The 17476-nt window shown below is 38.5% G+C and overlaps 1 protein-coding gene across 1 annotated transcript; it reads right to left on the reverse strand.

Annotated features, from left to right (window-relative positions):
- Positions 1–9098: 9098 nt before the first annotated feature.
- LOC149833285 (uncharacterized) lies at positions 9099–14979 on the reverse strand. The gene is made up of 6 exons (XM_090015033.1): positions 14606–14979; positions 13836–14391; positions 12123–12243; positions 11884–12039; positions 11728–11790; positions 9099–9482 (listed from the first exon to the last, which is right to left on the reverse strand). Exons 1-6 carry the CDS (start codon positions 14781–14783, stop codon positions 9279–9281), a joined length of 1278 nt encoding a protein of 425 aa, XP_089871159.1. The 5' UTR covers positions 14784–14979; the 3' UTR covers positions 9099–9278.
- Between the last annotated feature and the right edge of the window lie 2497 nt (positions 14980–17476).

Genomic DNA, 17476 nt, shown 5'->3' on the forward strand with positions numbered 1-17476 from the left:
AGTTCAAACTGATTCCTTAAAAATCTAATTTTTATGAGTTGTCATAAAAAATGTAAGTATAAAGACAAAAAAAAATGGGTGTGCAAACTACACCCTCCTCCATGCTTGAATGACATTGTCCTCAGTGGCACTCCCCCATATTTGCACGAAACTGAGTGAATGCACATGAGAACGAAAATCGATGAGAGAAAAGGAGTAGAAGTCACCTGATCTACATTGTGGAACTTTACCTGATACGATATATGAATGATTCTACATAGGTTTCACCTGTCTCATTAAATATAACTCATAAAAATGTACCAAATATAATGCATACATGACCTATCATTCATGCTCATAAACCAAGACATAAACAAACTTCCTAAGAAAATCATAAAAGAAACAAAAATCTAATCCTAAAAATACAACATACAAACCTTGTGTGTTGTCTCACTCATCCACGAGGTCAATGACCTCGATGTCCTAACTAACCACGACATCAGAAATGTAGGGCTTCAACAGTTGCCATTGACCTTGAAGGTCCCATTCATATAAGGATAAAAAATAACAACTGCTCCACATGTAAACACCTCTCGTACTATGAACGGGTCATCCCATATGGACTTCAGCTTCCCTGGAAAAAGATGGAGATGCGAATTATAAAGCCAGACCTTCTAACCAGGCTCAAACTGCTTTCTCAAAATATGTTGATCATGAGAATGCTTTGTTTGAGCCTTGTAGATCATGGCACTCTAGTAAGCCTCATTTCGCAACTCCTCAAGCTTACTCATCTGTAATTTCCTCTCTGCGCTAGCTTGGGCTATATCAAAATTGAACTTTTTGATAGCCCAATATGCCCTATGCTTCAATTCAACTGGGAGATGACATGGCTTTCCAAAAACCAATTGATACAGGGACATGCCAATCAGAGTCTTGAAAGCAATCTTATATGCCTATAAGGCATCATCAAGGCACTGGGACCAGTCCTTGCGGTCTGGCTGGACTGTCTTTTCAAGAATTTACTTGATCTTCCTGTTGGAGGCCTCGAGTTGACCACTCATCTGTGGATGGTATGGTGTAGCAATCCGATGATACATGGAATACTTCCTAAGTAAGGAAGCAACCTACATATTTCAAAAATGCATACCGCCATAACTAATCTTCGCCCTCGGAACACCGAACCTACTAAAAATATTATGCTTAATAAATTAAAGCACCTCTTTATGATTATTGGTTTTGGTGGCCACGACCTCGACCTACTTGGAGATATAATCAACTGCCGCTAAGATGTAAACAAAGCCAAATGATGGTGGGAAGGGGGCCATAAAGTCAATGCCCTAGACATCAAAAATCTTTACGACAAGAATGGGCAAAAAGGGCATCATATCGCGCTTGGAAATGCTACCTGTCTGCTGACAGTGTAGGCACCTCCGACAAAAATCGTGAGCAACTCTATGAAGTATCTGTTACCAAAATCCAAACTGGAGGACCTTTGCAATAGTCTTCCGGTTAGAAAAGTGGCCTCCACAGGCCAGAGAATGACAGAAAGAGATAAGAGAATCATACTCCTCCTCGAGGATGCACCTTCAAATCATCTAGTCAGGACATAATCGAAACAACTTTGGATCCTCCTAGAAATAATGTCTCACCTGCGAGAAAAAGTGATCTCTCGTATTTCGATTCCAATATGTAGGAAACTCTCCAGTTACCAAAAAAGTTGATGATATGTGTGAACCAGGGCAAACGCTTGACATGAAGAAACTGCTCATCTAGGAATGAATCATCAATCTATCCCTGATCAATAGATGTCTCCACGACAAGTCTGAACAGATGATCTGCTGCAAGATTCTCACATCCACTCTTATCTTGAATCACGAGATCAAATTCTTGTAGCAGAAGAATCAAATGGATGAGGCACTGTTTGGCATCCTTTTTACTCATCAAGTATCGCATGGCGGCATTATCAGAGTAAACAATGACCTTGGAGCCCAATAAATATAAATAAAACTTCTCAAGGGCAAAAACTATGGTTAGCAATTCCTTTTCAGTGGTCGTATAATTCATCTGAGCATCAGAGAGGGTCCTACTAGCGTAATAAATGATGTGAGACATTTGTTCTATCTTCTGGCCTAGAATGACTCCAATTGCATAATCAGAAGCGTGACACAGGATCTCAAAAGGCAGAAACCAATTGGGGGAACAAAGAATGAAAAATATGGTTAAGGCCTCCTTTAGAAATGCAAATGCCCTCAGACATGCATCATAAAAAATAAACGGTTGATCTTTCGACAACAGATTACATAGCAGTCTAGAAATTTTACTGAAATCATTAATGAATCGTCGATAAAAACATGCATGCCCTAAAAATGAATGCACCTACCATATAGAGGTCGGTGGAAATAATCTGGCAATCAACTCCACTTTGGCCTTATTGACCTTAATCCCTTTCTCGGACATAATATGTTCAAGAACAATCCCCTGTTGCACCATAAAAAGACTCTTCTCCTAGCTAAGCACAAGATTTGTCTCCATACAATGCTTCAGCACTCTCGATAACTTCTGAAGACAATCATCAAATAAAGAGCCATAGACCAAAAAATCGTCTATGAAAATCTCATAGACGTAATCTACCATATGAAAGAAGATCGCCATCATGCACCACTGAAATGTTGTCGGGGCATTGCAAAGCCCAAACGACATCCTCCTAAATGCAAAGGTGCCATATGGATAGGTAAACGTCATCTTCTCCTGGTCCTCGGCGTGAACGACTACCTGATTATATATTGAATAACCATCTAGGAAACAGAAATAATGCTAGCCTGTAAGTTTGTTCAAAATCTGGTCGATAAACAATAACGAGAAGTGGTCCTTCCGCATTGCATTGTTCAACTTCCTATAAAAAATACACACACGCCACCCCGTAGTAGTCCTCATGAGGACACTCTCTCCCTTCTCATTCAGCTTAATGGTGAGCCCAAACTTCTTGGAGACAACCTGGGTAGGGCACACCCACTAACTATTAGAGATGAGATGTATGATCCCAATGTCCAACCTCTTAACTACCTCCTTCTTCACCACTTCCTTCATATGAGGATTCAACTTCTTTGCATCTCTCTTGAGGGTTTGGCACCCTTATACATAATAATTCAATGCATGCAAAAAGGAGGGGTCTATCCCCTTCAGATCTGGTACCGACCATACAATCACCTCCTTATATTCATGCAAGACCTGCAGAAGTTGACACTCCTCAGTGTCAGTCAGGTCTGCAGAAATAATGATGGAGAGAGTCTGATCCTTTCCTAAAAAGGCATACTTAAGCGAGGCCGGTAAGGGCTTTAACTCAAGTTTAGGTGGTCTCTCAATAGAAGGTCGAGTAGGCTTCTCTGCCAACTCAAGGAGTGGTTCAAAGTGCCAAGTCTAATTCAGCTCACTTGACTGTCTATCAATCAATCCTAAGCTCTCTCCCTCGAGTGATGCATCCTCCTCCTCTTGAGGTGAATCACTCAACATCCAAATATGCTCCTCCTCTATAAAGTCTTGAATGAGATTAACCTCAAAAGAAACCTCATCGCCCGCAGGCCCCATCACGACATGAAAAATATTCAGCCTCATCTTCCAGTTGCCGAATGAAACGTCTATTGCGCTAGTGAAGCAATTGATGCATGCATTGGCAGTGACCAGGAAGGGGCAACCTAAAATGATGGGGGTTTATTGCTTATCATCTACTCCCTCCATATCTAAGATGATGAAGTCAATAGAAAAGTATAAGTCTTCCACCTTAACCAAAACATCTTCAAGAATCTCTCATGGGACCTTGATCAATATGTCTGCCAGTTGCAGAGTCATAGGTGTCGGCTTCATATCCTTTAGTCTGAACTTGTCATAAAAGAAACCTGATAAGATATTCACACTTGCCCCAAGGTCGAGCAAGGAACGCTCAACAGTGATGTCTCCTATGACACATGAGATAATAGGAGCCCCTGGGTCCTTAAGCTTCGATAGGATTTGGTGTTGTAACACCGCACTCACCTGCTTCGTCAGATAAATCTTTTTCGACACATAGGACCTCAACTTTCTCTTCTGTGTACAAAGCTCCTTCAAAAACTTTGCGTATGCAGGGACCTGTTGGATGACATCTAGCAATAAGAGGTTTATCTAAACGTGCTTGAATATCTCAGGGATCTCTTGCATGTTCATTCTCTTCTAGCCGAACGACTTTGGTCTCTCTAACGCCTGAGAAAATGAGGCTTTGGGGATATAGGACTTGGAAGGCTCAGAAATGAGAGCCCTCTCATTTTCATGAGGTATGATAGTAGGGACTGACTGCTTCTCACTAGATCTCACATTTTTTCCTGTAGCATCCCTCGACTGGTACTACTTCTCACTCTTAAGGGTGACAATCGCTTGAGCCTGCTCTTGATGGGTATCTGTCATATGCAGACCATGCATAAGCTCTTTACCCCGAGGGTTAACCAACAATTGGCTAGGTAATGCCCCCTCACTTCGCCTGCTAAGCGCCTCGGTGAGTTGTCCCAATTGCGTCTCAAGTTTCGCAATGGTGTGTGTGTGGGAACTCAAGTTCGCCTTAAGGTCCGAGAATGCCTACAACATCTTATCCTCAAATGACTGGCTAGAAGCAGACTCCTGGGATAGAGGCTGACTATAAAAGGACTGGGTTGGGGGGTAGTTCGATCGCTGAAAACTAGGCGCATAACCGCCTTGCCTGGGTTGGTTCTGGGAAAAGATGGGGGGTTGGACTTGTGGATTTCTTCATGGAAAATTAAGATGGTTACGCCAACCTGGGTTATAAGTATTGGAATATGGGTTCGGTATGGGCTTGGCAAAACCTTGTGCCATCTAAGCTTGTTCTCGAACAAACTCAAGGTATTGTGGTGCCATAAGATAGTCAAAGAATGGTGTGCTAGGCTAGCACACAACACACACACCTGCATGGCTGGGGAGAGATTCAACAACAACTGATTCAATTTCTAGGTCAGCAGGTCGACCTTGTTATGCAACTCAAGGTTCATCCCTAACTCGAAGATACCAACCTTCTTGGCTCCAACAGGGGCAGGTGTAGCCCTCTCAGATCATGATGCTGAAGCATGATGCATCGAATTCTTACTCAGGGTATCAAATAGAGCCCATGCCTCATCCTCACTCTTCAACATGAAAGTGCCCCCACAAGCATCATCAACCATTTGACGATTCTTCTCAATCAGTCCGTCATAAAAATATTGCACCATTTGCCAATGAGGCACCTGGTGGTGGAGACACTTCTGGAGAAGATCTTTCATCCTCTCCCACGTCTCATGAAACATCTCTTCCTCAATTTGTGAAAAGTTGGTGATGATTTTTCGATATTGGTTCATTTTACCAATCAGAAAATATTTTTTGAGGAACTCACTTTACATATGTTTCCAAGTGGTAATCTGAACCGTATCTAAAGCCTTCAACCAGTGCTTGACTTTGTCTTTGAGGGAGAAAGGGAACAATATTAACCTTAACGCGTCATCCCCGAAATTATTGATCCACACTATAGAGCAGATCTCAAAGAACTTATCGAGATAACGGTAGGGGTCTTCGTTGCTAAGGCTATAAAAAGATGGTAACATTTGGATGACACTACCTTGATCCCAAAATAGTTTGCTCTCATATAAGATTTTGTGATGCAGGAGGCGAGAATGTAAGTATTGGGCATGAAGTACTCTCTAAGAGGACAAATCAATTGTTGATCCTCAGTCTTGGGGTCGGGTCTGCGAGCTTTCTTAATAAGAGACTCGAGGTCTTCAACTAACTCTGCAAGCTTTCTTAATAAGAGACTCGAGGTCTTCAACTAACTCTGCAAGCTTGGCGTCAAGCGAGCGTCGCCCATGCATGCACCTTAGGGTAGACCGGTGCAACAATAGTTCTAAGGAACAAGTTTTTTAACTACCTAGCGTGCAGTGCAGCTAAACTACAGCAAACCATAAAGCAGGTAAAAGAAAAATAACAAGAAAGCAGAAAATAAACAAGCACCACACACTTGCACCCATAGATATTTTGTGAAAAGTAAGATATGAGTACGGTACCAATCATGCGCAGTCACCTCTAAGAGTATCCTAATAAGTGAGTCATGCAAGAAAGGTAAGTTGGTATCTAGAGTGTGTAAACACGTGGTTCTAAACCTAGATGCTGAAAAGAAACTAAACAATCCTAAACAAAGAGTAGAGAAAGAAAACTAAACAATCCTGAGTAAAGAACAGAAAGAAAACTAGCAACCTAACAAGACGAGAACAAACAATGACAATAAAGTGAATACTCATATTAATCGTCATTTTCCGATAACGATGCCAAAAATTTGATGCAACTTTTTTAATAAAGTATTTTAAAAAGATATTTTTAATAAAAATGTTTGTGCAAACCGTGCATCAAATTATAAAAACCGGCTCACACTAGTGGTGAAGTTTGGGTCGATCTCAAAGAACGCAAAATACTTTGTATTGAAGCACGCAATCTAAACTACGCTTTATTGCCTTGAAAAATAAAAGATTAATTAACTAAATAAACAAGAGAGTGTTGCCCCTGCAGAGGGCTTAAACAAATAAATAAATAGTTTTATTATAAATCCAAATGAATTGAATTGAATAAAATAAAATAAAAGTCTATTCTAAAAATAAAAGAAAAGAGTCTTCAGTGCTTGAGTCATTTGTCCCCTTAATCTTTGGTTTGCTAGGTTGAACACTTTTGCTCTCTGAGGACTCTTTGGAGGCCTTTCTGAGGGCTTGAAGGGTTTTTTTAGACTTCAAAATACTTTGAGGGTAGATTTGAGGGTTCACCACACGTCTGCATGTAACTATGAACTAACTTGTAACAACCTATAATACTAAAAGACAAAATAGCAAAACAAACAAGCTGATGTTTAACTAATTTAAGAAATCAAGAACCTAACTAAACCTAAAGATCAAGAAAATAATCAGTTGAACATAGCAAACTAATTAATGACTTAATCTAATTTCAACAAGGTAATAAAAGTGAACAAGAACTAAGCAAGAAAATTAACTATCAATGAATTAGATATGAATATTAAGGCATGGTTTTAAGTTATGATGGAATTATGACTAGCCAGACATCGGTACTGCAATTCCTCTGGTCAATGGAATTATTTGTGGAAGTAATCTGCTTTTCTGGGGGTGGGTTGGTTGGTTTAGGGATCATCATAATCTCTAACTAATCTGCAAAGAATCATCAGCCATGGAACCTATACCAAAAGATACAGTCCTTGAAGGAAATGCTATGTAACACCATCGATATTGAAAAGCTGTGCTGAAAGCACAACTTGCACAGTGTTTAACCTTGGCATCGTTAGACTGATCAACATGTTAGAACTTGGAACCAACTAGGTAGAATTCTTAATCTTAATTTTATATTTTTTCATAAGAACCGACCACTGGAGCATGTGCTGAGAGATTTTCTTGCATGTACAAAGATTTGCATTTTTTTTGCAGTACGAAGATTGCCAAATTAATAACGCAATTAGTTATTCAAACTGATGACCAACTATAGCACCGTTACTTGGAGGCCTGTTACTGAATGGGCGTATTGAAATTAACCTGGGCGAAAATGAATTTAGTGTAGAAACTGCAATCAAGGAGACGATTGTATTCTTGGATATAGTTGCATGGTGTTCAACTCATTTATGTTCATAAAGGAGCAGTAGAAAAGAGTATCATGGGAACTAGAATCAAAATTTGAGGCAGAGGAGAAAAAAGGGGAACCATCAGTATTGGTGCATGGCCAAATGACCTGTCATCCGTGTTTTAAAACCCAGTGACTCATCACTCGGCTTGTCCTTGAATGACTTGTGACTCGGCTGGGTCAACTCGGTGACTGAGTCAGATCATATTAACTTTATATAAAATATATAGTATTTTACCAATATATTATATATAATATTTTTATTATATATATATATATATATAACTCACATGACTCTGGCGGGTTTTGTTAAAAACGAGTTCAGCGTGTTTTTTGACCCGGTGACTAGGCAATCCGAGTTGAGTTAACTGAGTCACCAGGTCAACCTGCTTGTCATGGATGAATGTGAAAATAAGCAGTGACTGCAAATCATCATCAATTAAGGCCAACCAAGTGAGATATTCCAAACTAGACAAACCTTTTGGTATGTCATATAATGGGACACTGGCCATCGTCATGTTGTATGAAAGTTGTTAAAGGCAATAGTAGCATCACCCCCAGATAAGATTCGTTTGCGGAATTCCAACGCAGGAATTTCTTTCTTTCACAGCGCACGGACACCCATCAAGGAACGATCCCCAAACATAGCCTGAAATAAAGACCTCTCTCTCTCTCTCTCTTATGTATAACGCCTATGGGACTTCTTCTAGTTCCACGATATTCTATACATGGAACTGAGATATTGTAAAGGTATGTCATTTTTAGCAAAAAAAGCTTCAGGAGGGCATCTCAGGAGAAAGAATCCAACTTGTGATAGAGGGAGAGTTCCCTATCAGAAAAATTATTTATAAGCTAAGGTACCAGAGTAGAGAAGTAGATACTAATGGCTTCCGCTCTTTAGCAGCAAAAGTCTAGCGACAGCAAAGCTCTAATACAACCCACGGCTTGAAGCAACTCTAGATACAATAGACAGCAAGGCGCAGCCTAAACCACTAAAGATAGCTTCCAACGGGAGATGAAATATAACAGTCTAAGATTAGATTCAAACCAGAGACACGTAATAACTTTAAAGCCTCAACAAGTGTACATCAAACAGTTAAACCCACATTATTAGACCCTCATCAAGAATAAAAACCGAATAAGGTAGGCCACAACCTGACCTGATCACATGGTTTGAAAAAGATTAAAAGAGAATCAGAAATGATACTTGGAGCAGAGAACCAACAATGATTCGCAAAAAAGATTATTTGATTTAGTAAAATGTAACGAGAATACCAGCTTATAGAAAATGTAGCTTTACAGCAAAGCACTGAACTGCCAGTCAGGGACCGAACATACTGAAATTCTGATAGGGTCTCCGGAAAGAGAGGGAGAAAGAGAGCCCTACCTGGTTGATAAGGCAGCGAAAGGGAAAAAAAACTCAAAAAGAAAGGCCTAAAAGATACAAAATTTAGCACCATAATCAATCCCAGGTGACGATAATTATAGGGAAAAAGACCATCCTCGCTTGACTTCTAGTATAGTAGTAGTATGTATCCAAAAAGAAAGGAAAAATAACAAAATAAAAACAAAAGACTAGAATCCTAACAAAAACATGATCCGCAGATTATATCACAGAGTTTTCACTGCCCACCCAACTGTGGGAACTGGCCAGGATCCTCGATGCAAGGGGCAGATATGTTATCAGCACCAGTAAATTGCCTGCCAAAACCTCCCTGGAAAACCCCACGCTCACCTCGGCCACGTCCTCGTCCACCACGACCACGCAAACGGCCCACATAATTCTCACCATCAGCTGGTTTCAGGAACTCATTTATGCTCACAGACTGCAAAAATAATCATCTGGTTATTGGCAAGATCGATGGTAATTACCTTAGTAGTAAGAAAGTTGACAACAGCAATCGCAGTAGTAGCAGCAGTTCCGTTAGAGATGGCACTGCCCGTGTTGTATTAACCCAAGGAGAAGACCAAGAAAAAGGATGTCAGGCTGTGGCATCCAAGGTTGATTGCCTGCTGATGCTTCTGCAGCATGCATGCTCGGACAAGATTGTGACCATTTCCAAACCCAAAAATAATTTTTGGAGAGGAAAGATGTCAAAAATGAAAACCTTCTACTGCATTATAGCACGTGACGTCAAGATCAACTACTAAAACTCGGTAATCGCAATTTCAGCTACTCATCATTTAAGCACATTTTGACGGTGTAAACTGTAAACATTTGGAGCATGTACAGCTAAAGCATTTTCAGAACAGATAACAGTAAAAAACATATTTCCTTCTGATAACGCTATCCCCAGGGGATCCTAGGAACCCTATAATCCAGGTGTACCAAAAGTTGCTAGTTTGCTAGATTAGCAACCTGATGAATAAAGCAACCAATATGCAAAAATTATGTACAAGATTACAGGAGGGCACAATAATGCCCCTACATAGGAGTGACAGATACTATGAAAGTGATTGCAACATATCCTAGACCCAGAAACCTCTCAATTCAGCCTACTATTTTATATTGAAGCCAAATCCAGTTATTAGAAGTTGTGGTCCAAACACCCCTTGAAATCTACTTTCATGTGCATCACTTAAAGCTGAACGGTGTTATAGAAAGACCACGTGTAGCAGCATTATTGTCAAACAGGTATCAGAAGGAAAATAGTTCTTATTAGGCAAAAGAACATCATTATAATAAGTCCATGCTTATTCGAGTCTGGTTCTTTTCATTCATAGATCAAGGAATCTTTTTGCTCTGCACTGGCAGTTTAGTCACTATAATTGCAGCTTCCTTTGTTCTTTTTTTTTATAAAATGGGACATAGAAATTGCATTAACATAGTTTTTTATTGAGACAATAAAAAAGAAAGGCGATGGGGATTTATAATTGTGGTTATTTTCCTCATAATCATTCTTGTACTTGCACATGAAAAAAATAGTCATGAAGCAAAGCACAGTGGATCTAATCTCTTCCAACTATTGCTAACACCTTTCCCTGTCCTGCTATATATTTAGTTTATGTATAACCATCAAAGCAAAGTATTATTTTTCAAAAAAAAAATGCAGGTATTATGAAGAAAAAGATATTCATGCCTAACACTATTAGCATTTACAAAAAATGAGCATTGTGTTTACCCCCCTTACCATGTTGAATAGAACATACTGAACCAGTTCTTCCTCATGTAAAAGAATTTGCAAGGGAAAAACGTGCTTGTTTTGAACTATGGTTTTCCACAAGTGTAACAGTGAAAAAAAAAAGCTGTGCTCTGCTGCATTGGCTGTCCAGGAACAGTAGAATTGCCTTTCTCAATTTGATTTAGGGTGATAAATGTTTAATGGTCATGTATGAGTTACACAATCTTGAATGACCATATGTCAATACTTGAAAGTTATGTCACAGGGATTATTCGACTAGTCCTTGTGTCGTGTCTCTTTGTATATTATTCTTAATAGAAAATTGCACAAAAATGGTGTCTCGTGTCCTTTTACCCATATCCTTGTGACAGGTTGGAAACAGCAAGTTATATCTTTTCCTTCTTTCTGGGTTTTAAGAAAACAGAGGAAAAAATCATCCGATGAACAAATCAACTAAAATTTACACAGTTATTGCGTTATAGGGCATGCCACTATTTTTATTGACAAACATTCTCAAAATCCAAACAATTAATATCAAATGAAACTTCAGCTTTAGTGGCTCCCATCATTTCTACACATTGCAGCAGTTGTCCTAAGATGGGCCATCCCCTTTCAAGTCAACCAATATCAACTATCAGAGAAAGTTAGCCACTATGACTATCAACAAGATTTTGCATGCAATCTAGAAGTTCCATTAAATTTATAACTTGCAGTCAGATTGTCTAGTTTGTTTTTATTTCCTTGGCTATCACAATTCCATATGCTAACATCAAAACACAAGTATCTATTTGATTGCTCTCAGCATCCATCATAACACGGCATTAAAATGGTGCACAGCATTAAAATGGTGTTCCATTCTAGGTTACTCATAATCATTGAACAGACAAGACCCTATCTACCAACAGGAAAATGCACTCAAGAACATGCCATTCACAGAGGAAGAACTTACCCTTCGAACTCTCTCCTCTTTTTCAAGGACATCCTTTTTCTTAAGCTTCTCTTTCTCGGACTTCTGAAAGCATCGATGAAGCAACAAGAAAAATGATAAACCAATGGAAGCAATAAATCAATATTATGCATGAACTTCAAAAAAAAAAGAACGCACCAGCTTAAGCAAATTGTCATCATCTTTCTTCTTCTCCACAATTTGCATTTCCAGAAAGTCTTTGTCAAGAGTAACTTTCCTCTCCTCAGTTTTCAATGCTTGCAAGGCCTTCCTCTTCTCACTGAGAACCTTCTCATATTCATCCAGGGTCATTTCCTGTGCAAATGCAATTTTGCCAATATAAAATACCATATTTTCAATGCCAGGTATAAGTCAAAAGGGGAGAAAAGGCAACCCACCTTGTCTTCTTCTTCTTCTTCTTCTGTGACCTTTTTCTCAGCAGTATCTTGCAAATCAACTTGCTCGGATTTCTTTTCAGTCTCTCCATCTTTTGGTGCCTCAGTAGTCTCTGGAACATCCCTGCTCATGACAACAGTCATAAGTCATAAACATCATAAGCCAGTCAACAAAAAAACATAAAAAATAGATGAAAACAATAAAACCAGTACATTTAGTAAAAAATTGCACAAACATAAACATCGATTATAACCTAAAATACTAATCCAGAAGCACAACTTTAAGACATGATATTCACTTTTACAACACAACCAAATCCACAGTTTATTGACACTGACACTTTAGTGTGGGAAAACACACAGAAAAATAATGAAACAGCCACGGTACAGAATAAAGAAGAAACAAAACAGTGCCTTAAAATAAGATGGTTTAAAATATCTGCTGCCTTCGGCAGTTTTTATTTTCACCATCATATAAAGCTTCCACAAAAAAAAACAAGATAAATGAAATTATCTGAACAGTGATAGGCCAAAACATGCTGCATCAAATAGGGACCATTTTCTTGTTAAAACACTTGATCTGTGATACAAATTAATAAAAAACAGGACTTTGGAAACTTGAAATTGTTGCCTGGATGCCTAATCTCATAACTAAAACAAAGAAAAGTCTACTAGCCATGATGCATATGCATTTTGGTCTGCATCTGCATATAAACTTGAAAAGCATGGTTTGTTTAAGCATGTTAATTCATGTTTTCCTTAAGTTACCATATATAACAAAAATAATGAGAAACATGACAACAAAAGAACCGCAGAAGAGGCACAGCATGATAGAAAAACTAGAAAGTTAGATTCTTAATCTCATTGCTGGATTAGTGCGCCAGAAAGACTTGACTGCAGCTAATACACTGCTTAGTATACAAACGGAAAATATATTTCCATTGCAAAGATCTCAATGTAAGGCAATCAAAAGTACAAAAAAAAAGATGACTGGTCTGGCTATCAAACATTTCGGTTGGAAAGAATTTGAGATGTGCTCCCAAGTAGAATAGATCAGGAAAAGCAAAACTGGAAGGATCAAATGTGCGCACACCAAGGCTATCGATTCTAGCTTGTTTGTAGAATCTAAATGAGAGCATTTATATTACTCTACCAATATTGAGTGACAACTTAATCAGTTGAACATGAGTCATCTTGATCAAGCATGATAGATTAGGCTGTTTGATATCAGCATGTAGGACTCAACATTTCAAAATTGGTTTAGAGAGAAACTTCAACAGATCAAAACCATATACTTATACAGATATGTTCAGCAAGAAACCTGAATAACCAAGAAGATGGAGGTGTCCACAACATAATTATCTTTCACAACGGATGTAATTGAAGCAAACCCAAAAAGAAAAGGAAGAAGGAGCAACGGGGAAGATGGAAGGGGCATTAAATAATTCAAAAGCGGAAGAAAAGTTTACCTATGAAATAAGGAACATATTTTGACTCCAAAAATAAATTCAGTAGCCACAAAAACCCAAGTAAAAGAAGCAAGCCATACAATTACCAGGAAAAAATATCATTAGAATTTTCACTACATTCATGTATTAATGATAACAAGAATCTGAAAGTTGCAGCCAAAAGAAAATGATGAGACACCTAAACATCTGAAAAGAATGTAGCCCCGTAAAAGAATGAAGCAAAAGTTCACAAGTTAAAAGAGATTACCATCCAGTAGCCTCAACGCTGGTAACAGTTTCTTTATTCCCATCACCTTCCGCCTGCTTCTGTTCACCTGTATTCCATCGATCGTTTCTTCCATAACGACCACCTTCACCACCACCATATTGGCGCCCTTCACCACCCCTGAAATTCCGGTTTTCACCATTGAACCCCCTGTTTTCATTCCCATACTGACGATTCATATTGACATAATCCTTCCCATCTCCACCATGCACCTGATTCTCACTCCCCCGTCCTCCATAACCATGGCCTTGATCATCCCGCCCTCCATTTCCATAAACTCGGTTCTCGTTCCCAATCTCTCGGTCCTCATTAAAACCCCGACCCCTACCTCGGCCTCTCCCGCGACCACGACCGCGTACACCTTCTCCAAACTGTTTCCCATCATAATCGCCCCCATAGTTAATCTGATAGCCGTCCGAGCGTGGGCGCACATCATCAGCAAACCCATTACTCACTCGCCCACCGCTCCCAGCATCGGCACCACCCCTTCCAAGGCCCCGACCTCGGCCACCTCTTCCCCGTCCCCTCTCAGCCTTAACTGAAACAAATCAACCCCGTCATCTAAGCAAACCCAAAACAAAAAAAAAAATACCACAAAACCCTAACACCGGAAAATTAAGAAAACAACCACACACAATTCAACTGAACAAAAAGAAACCGAACCAAAACCCCTTTGAAATCAATAGGAAAACAACGTCGTCATCGAACAAACGCAATAGAAACACGAAGAAACAGCAAGCGAAGATCCCTACCGGCCTCCGCCGGGGGAAGCGGCTTGGAGGGAAGCTTCGCGGGGGCGGACGGCTGCGGAAGCGGCGCCGACTTCTTCTCGGGGGCGTCCAACTTGGTGGCGGCGGAGGCTAGGAGGGCGGAGACGTCGTCGCTCTCGTCGTCCACCAGGAGGGCAAAGGAGTTCCCCACACGAGCCATGGCGAGAGAGAAAGAACAAAGAAGGGAATTTCTAGGGCTTTCTTCCCCTCCCCTTCGGGGCTAGGGTTCACTGCTTAAACCCTAAGTTTCTGCGGAAACGAATCCATCGATCTCTCTCAAGAAAAAGGAATCGTACAGAAGGAGAGAGAGAGAGAGAGAGAGAGAGAGAGAGAGACGAGCGGTAAAAAAAAACGCAAAACCCTCGTCGCACCTGCAAGCCCTTTTATAGCACCTCGGTGTGACCTAACGCGGGTTAGATCTTAACCGTGGTTAACGAAGGCCTACCGCTGTTAGGAGTGTGATTACTTTGTAAGTAAGTTGGTAATAATTTGTAAAATGACCTATTTACCTCTGAAGTATGAGGAGGTAAATGGGTTGGAGCTCATCTTCGAATCCGGATAATAAATATTCGAATCCAAATCGGATTCAGAACATAGTTACATTACATATCTCGGTTTGGGGAATTCATCTGCAGAGGGATAAAATCGTGATATGAACAATTTCTTTTTTGCTCCGGAAAATCTTAGGAAAATATTGGTGTATTTAAATTTAAAAAATATAAGAATATATGCAAATGTACAATGAAAGAATAATAGAATATAAAAATAAATAAAAATTATCAGTATCTCGTTAATAATATGTTAATATTGTGATAAAATCAATCAAATATCAAAATCATACTAGGTTTTGAAAATATCAGGATAAAACCAGGACATTTTCAAGAAACTGCTGATGTTTGTTACTGTGATTTTTGGAACGAATGTGGTCTGATCCAGTCGGACCCTGGTTGGAGTCGAGCAAATAAATATGTGGAGAATCGGGTCTTAAACCACATAAAAATCGATATATTTCAACAGCTTTCACCAGAATGGGTATCTGATCATATCCAGATCCAGAATTTTGCTAGGGATGTGAGCCAGATCTGGATCCAAAATTGATTACCATTCATACCACTCATCTAGTAGGGGCGATATGTAAATATCACCAAGTTGACAAGAGGTCACAAGGTCGAAGCTGAATGTAATCCCAGTTAGGTAAGAAGGACACCAAGGGTTTTACCAACTAGAAGCCAGCTAAATGTGCAGTCAGTGACGAGGTTTTACCCTTTTCCCTTTAACAAAATAGATTGAACAATGAAACTAAGTATGCATGACAACCAGACCCGCCCAAACCAAACCCGAGTGTGGACCATGCTTTAACCCTGGTTATTGAGTTGCCATGCTGGAATGGAGGTTAAGTCTAATTACTTCGTAAATCATAAGCTGGTTAATTATAATAGATGAGTTATTTATTCTTAACAAACAATTATTAAGTTGATAGAACTAGGTTTGGGTGCAGTCTGCATCTGATCAAACCAAAGCCCATGAATGAAGTTCAGGCCAAGTTTGCAATGTTATAAAAAAAAGAGTCAAAGTTTTAGCCTTATAAAGTAAGAAAAAAAAATTAATATATATATATATAGAGGAAAACTGGAATATGCTTACCAGCCAAACACGTTTGCGGCCATGAATTAGGCATATTCAATGCTTTTTCTATAAATCCAACCCTTCAGATGCATTCGGCATAGTGCATTTGATAGAAATTGACTGTTGGATCATCATAATTGAATCAAGAAATGCGTGTGTATATAATATAAATGAGATTTTACCTGCCAAAAATCATGCCAATCCTACCCAATATAAAATTTTTGATGTTTTTTTCAAAATTTTGATGTACATATGTGTTCAGCATGATTGATTTACTAAAAATGGATACTTAGATCATGAATTTTGAATATAAAAAATGGTATTTGGAGCCTCCAAAATTTATGAAAATTGTATGTCAGTGATTTTTGAAACTTATAAAAACCTATCTATGCATCAGAATCAAATGTTACAAGAACTAATTCCTATAAAAACAATCATATAGATCCCTTTTTTCTTTGAAATTTTTTTATAGTAAATATTGGCTACTAATGAGTATAAATCACTTTTTTCTTCAATTTTATTTTATTTTTTGTAGATCAAATATTATAGATGTAATCTACCTGGTTTGTTTAGTAGGAAACTTGTTTCCAATTATGTGATTATAAAAAGTAATTAGATTTTTAAAGGGTCAAAAAATCAATGACCCACAATATGTGAAAATTTCATAACTCATAAGATCGCATTTTTACATAAAAAATGCACGCTCCAAGGTTTAATCTTAGCAAACAAAATCATGTTGAACACATCTGTGTGGTTAGATTGAGTTGATACAACTTGCACCTAATATAAATATATGTACATATATATGAAATGTTTTTCTTGGAGATCAAATGAGACTATAGCAACCACAAAATTTAAATCTAAGATTTGACATGACTTGAATCTAGGAGATTTTTTGGCAAGGACAAATGTCATAATCAATTGGAATTTTTCTTAAAATGTTTGGTCTTTCAAATTTTAGTGATTTTTTTAAAAAAATACTAGTGCATTTATAACTAAATCCATAAAAATAGTAAAGAAATTAGTAAAAGTATAAATCATAAAAAGTCAGAAATAAAAATAGCATCGTAATGACTTCTTGATATATTCAAAATAAAGTGGTACTCTTAATTTGTTATAGATTTATCATGAGTTCATGATAATTGATATGCATGTAAGAAATTAAAAAGCCACTTATTTTTTAGTTAATCTATTATTAAATCTCTTAGGTTTAACCTTATAAAAATA

Source organism: Nuphar pumila, chromosome 7, assembly GCF_984573655.1.
Source record: "Nuphar pumila chromosome 7, dmNupPumi1.hap1.1, whole genome shotgun sequence".
NCBI lineage: Eukaryota > Viridiplantae > Streptophyta > Magnoliopsida > Nymphaeales > Nymphaeaceae > Nuphar > Nuphar pumila.